This window comes from Podarcis muralis, chromosome 11 (assembly GCF_964188315.1).
Source record: "Podarcis muralis chromosome 11, rPodMur119.hap1.1, whole genome shotgun sequence".
Lineage (NCBI taxonomy): Eukaryota > Metazoa > Chordata > Lepidosauria > Squamata > Lacertidae > Podarcis > Podarcis muralis.
The window spans coordinates 63,746,996-63,760,243 of NC_135665.1; the positions used below are offsets into that span (position 1 = coordinate 63,746,996).

Consider the following 13,248-nt stretch of genomic DNA (forward strand, 5'->3'; position numbering starts at 1 on the left):
ACCATATGCAAAAATCAGGGGCAGAACAGTTGATCCGTAATAGTACGTCGTGTGTCTTCACTATCTCGAAAGGCTTCTCTCAGCTGCGCTCAATCCGCCTCGGAGAGGATTTCCCCTCCGGTCCCATGCGTTCGTTTGGGGCATCGCTCCGGCTGCTCCCTCTCCCGCCGCGCAGGAGCGATGCCTCTCTCTGGCTTTCCCTCCGCGCAGGCTGAGGGAGGGAGGGAGGGGCGCGTGTGACCCGTCTCTGCTGGGAGACCAAACCCAGCGAGGCAGAGTCGCGCGGAGGCGCCCAGGCAGCGCTTCCGGCTGCGAGGAGGAGCGCCAGGCAACAGCAGGAGGCGCGGCCTCTCCTCGCCGCCGCCCCGCCTCTCGCCGCCCGACTCGCCCGCCTCCCTCCAGGCATCTCGCGGCACACGAGGCAACGTCTCACGGCACACTCGTGTGCCGCGGAACACCGGTTGGGAAACACTGTTCTATCCTGTGGCTCTTGCTGCACAGTGCCCTTTCCCCCCGATGTGATTTCAAGTTGACAATACAAAATTTTCACCTAAAGGAAGCTAATTATGACATAAGAGAGCTTTGCAGCAAGCACAGCTCTGGAGAGTTCAAGCTGTGTCTGCATACAAAAAGTAGAAGAGACTGCAAGCTGAACAGCACAGATATCTTCTTTCTTTTGTCCTACTTGTACAACGTACTAAGCATTTGCTGAGATAAATATTTTCCCCTTCAGTCAAAACACACACCTCTTACCTCCCTGTCTAATGTCTGTCTAATACCAGGTTTGAGTGATCGAATCCGCTAGCATTTTAGAACCGCAAACCCATTCACTCTTCTTCCATAATTTGTTTGCTACTTGATTTTAATCTGTTCGGTTACCCGAGACCCTTTTAAATTTCTGAGATTGAACATGGGGTCTTCTTCTGCAAGCAAAGCACATGTTCTACCACTAATCTGTGCAGAAACTGGACTTAGGAGCTGTAGGACTCTTGTGATTGACATCCTGTATCAGCTCTGCGAAGGGAAAATTCATTGGTGGGGGACGACTGTAACTGGAAACACCCCGAGAAGAAGGAATATGGCGCACGTGCCTTTTATTTCAGGGACTTCCTCACCTAGTTGCGCAATATTGTCACCTAGATGCGTAATATTTGTTCAAGACTGTCTCAGGTGGCCTCTTTTGCACTTAGAAAGAATCTGTACTAAGGTGATCACTATGTATAAAAGGGGTGTGATGTAATTAACAAAGAAGAAGTAGAAAGGAGGAACTATTAATGTTCATTGTAGTGAAGTGCCTATAGTGCCAGATAGGTGCTTTGGGAAGTCTTTACGCAAATGTTGCTCCTTTGTCCAAGAAGGTATTTCATTTCTGAAGTGGGTTTTTTCTTCTTTTTCCAGCAATAAGTATTATTAGTTTGCGCCTTTGAGACCTAGCTTTCTCCCTTTTTTTGCATTCTCTTTGTTTTCTGTGCCTCCCTCCTCTGTTTTCGATAACTGACCAAGGCATACATTGTAAGTGCAGAGTACTGAGCAGTGCACACTGGAGATATTGAGTGGCTGCATGGCTGTGGGGAAGGTGACTCTTGTGTTGGTTCTCCAGCCTGTGAGTTTATGCAGGGTTACACTGGCCATTTAGATAGCAGCCGGTATGGGAGATTCCAAGATGCTCAGAGCAGTTCCCTCCTTGTTTTTCTTATTTCAGACCTGGACTTTGAATTGGGAAGCAGGTGCTCTCAGAGAGTAGACAGGATGGGGCCTGGTGGACCAATAGTCTGGCTTGGTGCAAAGCAGCTTAATATATCCAACATGCATGCACCTCACAAGCTGCATAATAAGGCCTGCTGATTCCCTGAATCTGTTGCTCTCCCCTTTGGTTCCTGTTGGCTCTTCTTACTTGCATAATACTATGAACTGTCCCTCCCCTGCCTGATAATATTGGACAGTGCAGCAATATGAAAAATAGACTTGGGATGCCAGCAGCTTGTTGGAAGCAGGTGTGTGAGCTCAAGGTGCCTGGGAACCCCATTAAGCCCATCTCCCATCTATGGAGTCCGTTTAACTAAAGGCATCTGCTGCTGACTATTATATAGGCGCTGCTGACTATTATATAAGTTCATGTTTATATAAAACATGAACTTTAAAGCATAAAAATAGAAGGCGATTTCTAACTAAAACTGCTAGTGTGGTTATTTTTATCAGTGTTCAGGGAAATTGGGATGAAGCAGTTTTTGGAAGGCTTTTGCAGAGCCAGACACCGTGTCACATTCGAATTGAATACAAACCCCAACATTCATTTGCTTTTCTGTTGGTTTCAGACTTTTAAAGCCTTGCTGTTACTGGGGATTTGACCTAGATGGGTGAAATTGGGTTGTATTGACTGACAAATGCAAAGTCACTGATGTCTTTCATTCCCTCTCTTTAGGGACCTTCAGTTACCTCGATGACGTCCCGTTCAAGATAGGAGACAAGTTCAGAGCACCAGCCAAAGTTGGCTTGCCCATTGGCTTTTGTTTGCATGACTCTCCACAGCTTGTAAGGGAAGCCCAGGTGAGACTAGCTTGTTTTGTACAGGGTTGCAATAGAAAGTCGTCTAACAATTTGTGGAGGCTTCCTTCTGCATAGGACTGTGCTTTTAGGTAACAGATTATTCTGCATTAACCTACTATCCAAGATTAAAAGTGTTTCACTCTGAACAACTAAAGCCAGGTCCCTCTTTTGTTAACTGCACTGGAACGGCTGCTTCTGGTTCCCTTAAAATAGATTTGGGTAGTTTGTCAACACCTGCCCTGTGCCTGCTTTAATCCATCTCAAAGCCAGATAAGGAGAAGTAGCTTCTGAAGCAAGCTCAAGTCTTCAATGCAACATCCACCTTTGTTAACCAACAGCAGAAAATTCTTATTGAAGATAAGGAAGAAGAACCTCTTCCCTTGCTTGATTTAAGGGTGTTCTAAAAGTTGCTGGATAAAGGCTTTGCGTGGCGAGTTCCCGCCCCCCACCAAGGATAAATGAAAACACAAGACACCAGAATTTAAGGTTAAATGGGCGAATTAGGCCACAACTTTATTGAATTCAGGAATGAGAGGCATTGGCTTAGGCATTGGTCCTATCGACTATCCGGCTCCAGCCCATTTGCTGGAGACAAGGGAAGGGTTAACACCATAGAGGGGGAGTCTCCTGCTGAGGCACGTCAAGTAGGAGCTCCCCCCGGGTCACCGCTCGGGGGCGTGCCTTAGGCCCACACCTCCATAGGTTTCGGACAGGGCCACGCCCCCCGCAGTCCTTTACCGGACCACCCTTCGTTCTCTGGGGGGAGGTGATGGCCCTCCTCCCCCCTCCACAACCTCTAAACCCCTTCTTACCAATGCCTAACCGCCAATGCCGAGGAGTTGTGACGAGTTGCTACTAGGTAGGCGAAAAACCAAAAGGCTGCAAATTGCCAATTGGGAAAAATTCCTACCATGCCCCTTGCGGCGACAGACTGAAGTCCATAGCAAAGTCAGAAACCTGCTACCTACCTAAAGGGAGGGAGGGTGGGAAAATGTGGGGGCTAGCCGGCGAAAAGAGGGTGAGCCCCGTCCTCGCTGGCCCTAAATAGGGCAGGCCCCGCCCCCCCAGCCACACGATTGGCTGGCTGGGGGGAACGACGTGGCCGGGATTCCCCTGCTCTTGCGGGGGCTGAAAACCAGCCCCCGCTCACGTGGGGTGGGCGTGAAGCCCGCAACCCCACCTCCTGCTCAGGTTCGGAAGTGGCTTTGTCTTCACAGCTGGTTGATATTGGCCTCACTTAACCTTTGCAAACTGTAAGATAATACATTTAAGGGTTTTAATCCTGTTCCAGGTGAATGTTATCCACTAACACAGGTGGAGTCTGCCTTATTATTTCTGTATAGTTTTTAAAAATAAATCCTTGCGTGCTCTCAAGAAGCAAACAGCAATTTCAGGTCATTTGGAACTGACAACTCTGAAAGACCCTCTAGGTTTTAAAAATAAATAAACCGTGGAGTAGAAAAAGGTTTTTTAAAAAGGGAATTATTCCTATTTAATAACTTAATATTCGGTTAATATTTCATAAAAGAGAAGTATACAATATTGAGTATAATTCATGATGATTATAATCAATAAATCATTGCATTTACTGGCAACCAGACTACTGCAAAATGGTCGTGCTTCATCTGGGCCTCACCTTTATTGTGCAAATAAATGCACAAGAGAAGAAAATCTGTGCTGATATCAGCAGCTCTTATTTTTTCCTTAATATATTTGACCACAAGGTTCCAGTTACTTAGCTCTTCTTTATCATCCTCTTCCTTTTCTCCTAACATTGCTGTAGTTTAATCATTCCCACTTGTCCCCATAATCTCATATTTAATTCTATTTTAGTTTGGCTTTGGCTTTTCTTCCAGTATGTGGCATATAATATTCGGTTTGATTAGATTATTTAATTTCTGTGCTGTTTAATACAGTGGTGCCCCGCAAGACGAATGCCTCGCAAGACGGAAAACCCGCTAGACGAAAGGGTTTTCCGTTTTGGAGGTGCTTCGCAAAACGAATTTCCTATGGGCTTGCTTCGCAAGATGAAAATGTCTTGCGAGTTCCTGCAGGGTTTTTTTCCTCCCCCCCCTTTTCCCCAAGACGCTAAGCCGCTTATCAGCTGATACGCTAAGCCGCTTAACAGCTGATCCGCTAAGTTGCTAAGCCGCTTATCAGCTGATCCGCTAAGCCGCTAATAGTGCTAATCTGCTAAGGCGCTAATGGGCTTGCTTCGGAAGACGAAAAAACCGCAAGACGAAGAGACTCGCGGAACAGATTCTTTTCGTCTTGCGAGGCACCACTGTATAATAAAAATATATCTAAGCGGTGAACAAACAGAAGCAACAACAAACAGCTTAACAAAATATTACAGAAATATGCAGTTGCATAAAAAAAGTTTACATGAATACAGTTACTAATACACATATAAATCAATATCAGTTCATTTTCCTTCTGACACACTCTTCCTCTCAGCCTCTGGGTTCTCACTCAGGGTCGAAACAGATTCTCAGCTCACCCATAAAAGTCTCACAACCAGAAGAGTTCCTGGAAACAGCAGTCATCACCCTAGTATCTATTTGCTTGTTTGTTTTCCACCCTTCACCCTAAGGCCACAGGGCAGGTTACAACATTAAAAGCACAACATTAAAAACAGTTTAAAACCACGTACAACCATTATTATTGGGCTGTCTGTCATATATATATATATATATATATATATATATATATATATATATATATGTAAAGGTACCCCTGCCCGTACGGGCCAGTCGTGTCCGACTCTAGGGTTGTGCGCTCATCTCACTCTATAGGCCGGGAGCCAGCGCTGTCCGCAGACACTTCCGGGTCACGTGGCCAGCGTGACAAAGCTGCATCTGGCGAGCCAGCGCAGCACACGGAACGCCGTTTACCTTCCCGCTGGTAAGCGGTCCCTATTTATCTACTTGCACCCGAAGGTGCTTTCAAACTGCTAGGTTGGCAGGCGCTGGGACCGAACAGCGGGAGCGCACCCCGCCGCGGGGATTCAAACCGCCGACCTGACGATCGGCAAGCCCTAGGCGCTGAGGCTTTAACCCACAGCGCCACCCGCGTCCATATATATATATATATATATAGTACACCCCCATGGGATATTTTGATATTTATTTGGTATATAAATGGAATGATGTAGGTCCTAAGAACATAAACCTCAAGTGTAAAGAGGTGCCCTTTTAGCATTCTCCAAAAGCAGTATAATGAAGGTGCAGAAGCATCTCTGTATCTGGTATACTTTCAGTCTTCTGTGCTTCACGTTGCCTCTTGGTTCTGTGCAACGTATCTTGACATCTCACGGCCCGTAATAGGGATGGGCAACTGTGGTGATTCTTTTCTCCCACCCTGACCAAGCTGCCATGATAGCATAGGCTAAAAATTTTTTTGGACAAACTGGAGTGCTCATCCTCAGTTTGGCAGTAGGTCCCAAATTGCTTATACACTTAGCCATGTCATTAGAGGTACCACCCCTCACATTCTTGAGAGAGTGTGGCATTGCTAATTCTCCTTAGTGTCTCAGCAGCCTTTGGCATCATTGCTCACAGTATCCTTCTGAAAAGGTTCTTGAAATTGGAGGCATGGTTCCTCTGCAGTTCCATTCCTAATTTGGCAGGGGTTGATTTCCAAAGTAAGCTTTGGAGAAGATGTGTTTGCCAGCATAGCTCCTGCAGCTCTTTCTTACCTTGTTGTCTTGTGTTTTCCTCTCCCCCCCAGTATGACTTCTCCTTGGAAAAGAGGACTATTGAGTGGGCTGAGAACATTAAACGAATCCAGGCTACCCAGCAAGAGGCTGAGCAGAGGGCCGAGGAGGCCCTAGCAAATAAAAACGCAGCCTTCGAGGAGCAGAGGCGAGCAGGCTTCCCGGACAGCGGCTGCCCAGAGAACGCCGTTCCACCTCCCATCAACCCCATCATTGCTAGCCTGCATCACAACTACATCCTCATTCCTACCCCTGCCCACAGCAGCACCGCAAAGCAGAAAGTTCTGAGTCCGCCCCATGCGGATTTCAACCCGGCGGATTTCGAGTGCGAGGAAGACCCCTTTGACAAACTGGAATTAAAAACACTCGACGATAAAGAGGAGCTGAAGAACATTCTGCAGCTCCACGTTGGTACTCCGGGGCCAATCGTGGCCCAACTTCTAGACAATAGCTTGCCCAAAGTAGCACCTGAGTCTGTATTACAAGACCAGGAGGTCTTGGCGTCTTTGGAAAGGGTCAGTTTGGACCTCAAGCCCCTTCACAAACCAAACGGTCTTATCGCTTTACCGCAGCTGGGGGGTTGTGAAAAGATGTCCCTGTCTTCCAAAGTGTCCCTCTCACCCGTGACGTCGGTGAGCAATATCAAGTCGCTCTCCTTCCCGAAGCTCGACTCGGACGAGGGCGACTTGCAGGCGGCAAAGCTGGCGAGCACCTTCCCCGGCACAGCCTGCCTTCGCAACGGCACTCTCCTCAGCTCGTTGCAGAGCAAAGCCAGCGAACTGAATGGGCACCACGTGGCTGGGCTCTCTGACCTCAGCGTGGACGGTGGCCCAGAGGCACAGACGTTGCCCCCCACCTCCAGACTGCCTTCCCTGCCCAGCTCAGTAGCATGTACAGATGAAACCCCAGCGCTCACCACAGCCACGGTGGTAAGTTCCTGCGCAACTGAAAACGTTGCTTTGGGAATGGAGACCTTGATGTGGGCAGGGGAGGGAATGGCTGGGTTGGGCCGCAGCTGGCTAAAATAACCCAAATCACATTTAGATGCCTTGTTGCCATTCTGTTGCTGTTGGGGTGATCGATGTGTTGTATTGCATGGGGGTCTATGGCGAGTCTTCCTTCCTGCACCTAATGCCTACAGGTGCCCTTATGTTCGGTATTTTTGTGTTTTTATACTGTAAACTGCCCTGTGATCTTAGGATGAAGGGTGGTACAGTCATACCTCGGGTTAGAGACGCTTCAGGTTGCGCACTGTGCCAAACCCGGAAGTACCGGAACGGGTTACTTCTGGGTTTCGGTGCATGCGCAGAAGCGCCAAATCGCACTTTGCGCATGCGCAGAAGCACCGAATCGTGACCCGCACGTGCGCAGACACGGTGCTGCGGGTTGCGAACGTGCCTCCCACACGGATCACGTTCGCAACCCAAGTGTCCGCTGTATATAAATACAATACAAAATAAATTGATGAAAGCAAGTGTTTGTTCTGCAGGGCGTGCAAGTGTACACCCCTTCCCTTCATAGCAGCTATTCTGCCATTGATTCTGCCTGGCTAGCTTAGTGTTTTTGCAGAACAAGCTAGTGAGGGTTGCTCTGGTTCAGTTGGCAGTGTGGCTGAATGCACAATCTGGTATATTCCATGGCTTTCCCTGGGGATGGCTATGCAGTCTGTACCAGGGTGTGCGATGGAAATTAATTTCTAGGAAGCTGGGCACCTTTAAAGCCTTAAATACAGGCGTCCCGTGCCCCCCCCCCCAGTTAGGCAGGGGTTACATGCCCCCTATGCATAAGTGAAAATCGAGTCAGTGGGTAGCATCCTCTTAAAAGCCTCAGCACCTGTCTGTTCCTGCTCTCCAGCTCTCTCACCATACAACTGTCTCTTCAACTAGAGTTGAAGCTCTGGGGCTGGTTGGAGGACATGCGGAAAAGCAGCTGCTGCTCCCATGCATGTGTCAGCTGCTAGGCAGGGAGACTGAGCAGCCTTTAAAACGCCCCACTGCTCCTCAGGTCTCCTTGGGGGTTCCTCTGCCCTCACCGAAGTCCTCTTTGGGCTCTGGGGAGGGTGTCCTCACAAGCCACAAGGACTCTCTAGCTCTTGCATGCCATTTCCTGGTTTGAATCTATTTTTTATTCCCTGGTGTCGCACGTATACGTGGTCATGCATGATTCAATCATGCTGTTGTGGACTAGGGCCCTTTTCAATATGAAGTTGGTTCTAGCATACGAAAACTTATTATATCATAATAAAATTGGTTAGGCCTTAAGGTGCCACAAGACTTCTTTTCATGTAAAAACAAAAACAACAAAACTCGGCCCCTTGGAGAGGGCGTTGCTAGCATTTGCCCAGCAAGCTGAAATGTTGCAGTGACTTGAGTATATTTCCCAGTAGAGATTATCCTGATTCTTGGCCTGTGTGGATTAAGCATAATCCTATTGCGCATCCTGGAAGTTATTTTTACAAGGCTTCTTCCTATGACGAGTCTCTGAAATGTGAGTTCTGGCCGTGCAGGTATGAGAGTTCATTCGTAACTTTCCCTGCAGCAGAGTCTCTTGTCGGTTCTTGCCTTAGTTGTTACTTCTCCTCTGGGTTTTCTTGTTTTAGGAAATCCCTTTAAAGGGAATCCTCCTTTTTGCAGGACCTGCTTTTTCTCCAGCTGCTTATCTCCAGCGTGTAATTGATTCTGCCTGTCTTACTGATCTTGCTGGCTTGGCAAAAGCTGGCAGTATGCCTCGCTATACAGGGGCTTTGTCTAGTTTACACTGAACTGTGTTTGCATTTAGGGAAATCTTGAAACAAGGCAGTCAGGTTGGGAGAGTAGTTGGTCTCCATAAATGTGTCCCCAGATTAGTTCTTCTAGGTACGCTTACTACTTTTTTTGGGTTTTCTGGCAGGTAAATGGTAAATAGGCCAGCTCATTGGGTTTTTTGTTTTACATTGGCAGACTAAAGAGGGGTCCCTCTCCTCCCAAATGCTGTCATTCAAGGATGAATTGATTTCAAGAAAGCTGACTAATAGCTAAGGATTAAAAAGAGCAATGCAATTTATTGATAGGTTCCCATTTTGAAAACTATATATTCCAGCTAGTTGCTCTGCAACTAGAACACACTTGGAAATAGGGCTGGGCGATATATCAATATATCGTCCAAAACCGGTTTGAAGTTCACATTGTGATAACTGTTTCATAATATTTGACCTGGCACTATATTGTGAATTGCAACGTGTGTGAGGGCTGTTATCATCAGCTAAACATTGCAGTCTACCACAATGTCTGAAATAAGGGTGGAATTATACAGAGGTGAACAGGACAATGTCCTGGTAATTGCTACTACTTAGGGGTCTAAAACAGATAAATGATGATATTATCAATCACTGCCACTGCAACTGCCGCCGCCTCCCGCCGCTGCCACGAGGCCTTGCAGACTGTCTCTCCTACTGCTGCCAGGTCCCGTGGCAAGGCCTGCGAGGTCACCGCTGTTTCTGCCACCACCGCTTCCGCTGCCAAGCAGGTCTGCTGGCAGACCCAGATTATTTGTATTCACTATGACTCATCGCTGTACTTTGGATTGTCCTGAATACCACAATTGGGTATCCAAGCCCAAAACCACGAGTCCTGTTTGGATGCATTTTGGCTTGTCTGCTGATGAAACTGTGTAGTGATTGATACCATCATTTATCCATTTTAGATCCCTAAGTAGTAGGAGTTGCCAGGACATTATCCTGTTCGCCTCTGCATAGTTCCTTCCTTATTCCAGATATCATGATATATCGATATATCACAATATTCAACTGGTGATATATTGCGATACTGAAAACCAATATTGCACAGCCCTACTTGGAATTAGATTGTGTCTTAAAGTTAACACAAAGCAGCTTTGTATGCAAGTACTTGCCTGCTAGAGGCAGGTCACAAGGAATTCCATAGCAGCAAGCGAAGCCAACTCGCTTGGCTTCTGTGCTTGACATGGAAAAAAAGGAGCTTCCTTTCTCTGGCCTGCATGGAAATGCAACAGGCTTCTGTAGGGGAAAGGGGTAGGTGGCTTTATCCTTTATAGCAGCATATATCATTCTGTTCTAGTCACCAACAAGGACTTCCTTGCCATGAATTTGTCATTCTGGTTTGGCGAGGGTATGAAATCAAATGTTGCCGGGAGGGGCTGTCTTTCTTGGGCTCACCCCTTTCTGAGGTAACGAGTCTTGCTGTGGCTTCCTGTCCAGTTATTAGCCAGGCCAAGATTAGCTTTAGACATGGAGGAACCTCTGGGGTTTCATGTGGTTCTCAGAGGAGCTGTGCATGGAGCCCAAAAGTAAAAGGTAAAGGTAAAGGTACCCCTGCCCGTACGGGCCAGTCTTGACAGACTCTAGGGTTGTGCGCCCATCTCACTCAAGAGGCCGGGGGCCAGCGCTGTCCGGAGACACTTCCAGTTCACATGGCCAGCGTGACAAAGCTGCATCTGGCGAGCCAGCGCAGCACACGGAAATGTCGTTTACCTTCCCGCTGGTAAGCGGTCCCTATTTATCTACTTGTACCTGGGGGTGCTTTCGAACTGCTAGGTTGGCAGGCGCTGGGACCGAGCAATGGGAGCGCACCCCGCCGCGGGGATTCGAACCGCCGACCTTTCGATCGGCAAGTCCTAGGCGCTGAGGCTTTTACCCACAGCGCCACCCGCTTCCCATGGAGCCCAAAAGTACTTACCTCTAACTCTCCACCTCTTGTTCTTGAGCTCTTGGCTATTATTTTGCCCACAGAGGAGGAGGGGCTTGACCACAGATCAGTCACATTCTGTTACAGTCATACCTCAGGTTACAGACGCTTCAGGTTGTGCGTTTTCGGGTTGCGCACCGTGCCGAACCCGGAAGTACCGGAACAGGTTACTTCTGGGCTTCAGCGCATGGACAGAAGCGCTAAATCACGCTTTGCACATGCGCAGAAGCACTGAATCACAACATGCGCATGCGCAGATATGGCGCTGTGGGTTGCGAACGCTGTGGGTTGCGAATGTGCCTCCCACACGGATCACGTTCCCAACCCAAGCGTCCACTGTATTGTCCAGTGGCTATTAAGGGTTTATAGGAAGACTTCTGCACTGACTTACCTTGAGACTGCAGCGTCCCAGTTTCTCTCTCTTCCTGAAAGAGGTTTGTTTCCCTCTTGTTCAACTAGGTAACTCACCAAAGTTTCCTGACGTCTCAAGTGCCCAATACCACCAGCTGTGCAAAACGGCCCGGCGGCTCCACGTATATCAACGTGCTGCAGGCCCTTTCCTCTAGTGAGCGGCAGTGTGTTGAAACTGTTGTCAACATGGGCTATTCCTACGAGGATGTCCTGAAAGCAATGAAGAAGAAGGGCCAGAACATAGAACAGGTAAGAGGAGCCTTTTCCCTGCTTAGGCAAGCCAGGAAAAGGTAGTGAGAGTGGATGAAAGCCAACTTTGGCCTTAGTTTGGGTTTTGAATGGTAGATGCTCTACAATGTCTGAAAGGATGTGAGTTGTAGAGCCTTGCTTCCTACACATCTTGGTAATACTGGGCCCAAGAACCTATGGTGCTCCAGCAGGGGAAGGGGGTGCTTGGAGCAACAACTAGCCACAAAATACCGTGGTACCTCAGGTTACATATGCTTCAGGTTACATACACTTCAGGTTACAGACTCCGCTAACCCAGAAATAGTACCTCGGGTTAAGAACTTTGCTTTAGGATGCGAACAGAAATTGTGCTCCGGCGGTGCGGCGGTAGCAGGAGGCCCCATTAGCTAAAGTGGTGCTTCAGGTTAAGAACGGACCTCCGGAACAAATTAAGTACTTAACCCAAGGTACCACTGTACTTTCAGACCTTAAGACTACGGCCGTATTAGTTTGCTTTCATTATGTCTGTGATAAGTGTTCCTTGTAGCCAATTGGACTTAAAACAATCTCTGAATTGTGGAGACTGGGAGAGGGCATTATGACTCAGTGGTAAAGCTCATGTTTTGCTTGTAGAAGGTCCCAGGTTTAGCATTTCAAGCCAAAGGAACGTGGGTGGGTGCCAGAGATTGGTAAAAAAACTGTCATCTAAATCCTTGGGGAGCTGCTGTCAGCCAGAGTAGATTCTCCTGGGCTAGATGGAGCAATGGTTTGACCTGGTATAGCTTCATCTCTTTGTACTCAAAAAATATCAGTGCAGGCGTGATTTTGCATGGCCCAAGCAGGTTTGTTTGTGCAGCTTCTCCCTCCTCTTTAGCTTTTCATGTGGATAACCTGTCACTAAGATCCAGTGGCAGAAACACCTGATAAGCTTCAGATAATTGTTAGAAAAGGCTTGTTAGTGGGATCATGGTTGCGGAGTGACTGCCTCAGTTCCTTTCTGTCCTGTTCCTCCTTGTAGGTCCTTGACTACCTGTTTGTCCATGGGCAGCTCTGCGAGAAGGGCTTTGATCCACTCCTTGTAGAAGCTGCTCTTGAAATGTATCAGTGTTCAGAGGAGAAGGTGAGTTTTCAGCTGCTGGATGCGCAGTGGTGCTGTAGAACCACTCCCGTGATTCAGCTTAATCATGCGTGCTTGGCTTGCTAATCTTACTGGTGCTGCTCTTTGACTGTAGTGACTGTCAAATCCTCTGGCTTGTATTCTGAATATCAGGAGCAGTGGTCTTGCACTTGTGACTCTTTCGTTGTAATCCTCCTTCGGCTCCCCGCCAACTTCATCCCAGGCTCAGGGTGGAGCTAGGGCCTGGTGCCTTGCATTACAACATCTGAGGAAAGGAGCACCACAGTAGAAATCCTGTTCCCCATTTCAGAAACAGGTGTACCTTGTGCTCTAGCTGGAACTGATAATAACCACTTCTCACCACCTGGGTCTTAAGTGTGACAGTGCTGGATCCAGAAGTACCCCAGACCGTAGTTCTGTTCCATATGAGGGAGTAAGACTCCATCAACAGGCATCACACCCCAATTCTTGGATATGAGAACCACCCACCAGGAGTTCTTCGGTCTTGTTAGGATGCAGCTTCAGTTTGT

At 47.9% G+C, this 13,248-nt stretch overlaps 1 protein-coding gene across 3 annotated transcripts in view; it reads left to right on the plus strand.

Moving 5' to 3' along the window:
* UBAP1 (ubiquitin associated protein 1) overlaps positions 1-13,248 on the plus strand; it is a 44,886-nt gene that overhangs the window by 20,249 nt on the left and 11,389 nt on the right. For all 3 annotated transcript variants that reach the window (XM_077936566.1, XM_077936565.1, XM_028748490.2), the window contains 4 exons: positions 2,423-2,547; positions 6,277-7,191; positions 11,422-11,622; positions 12,620-12,721. In XM_077936566.1, the coding sequence (XP_077792692.1) occupies positions 2,423-2,547; positions 6,277-7,191; positions 11,422-11,622; positions 12,620-12,721 (1,343 nt within the window). The remainder of the gene's footprint in view (positions 1-2,422; positions 2,548-6,276; positions 7,192-11,421; positions 11,623-12,619; positions 12,722-13,248) is intronic.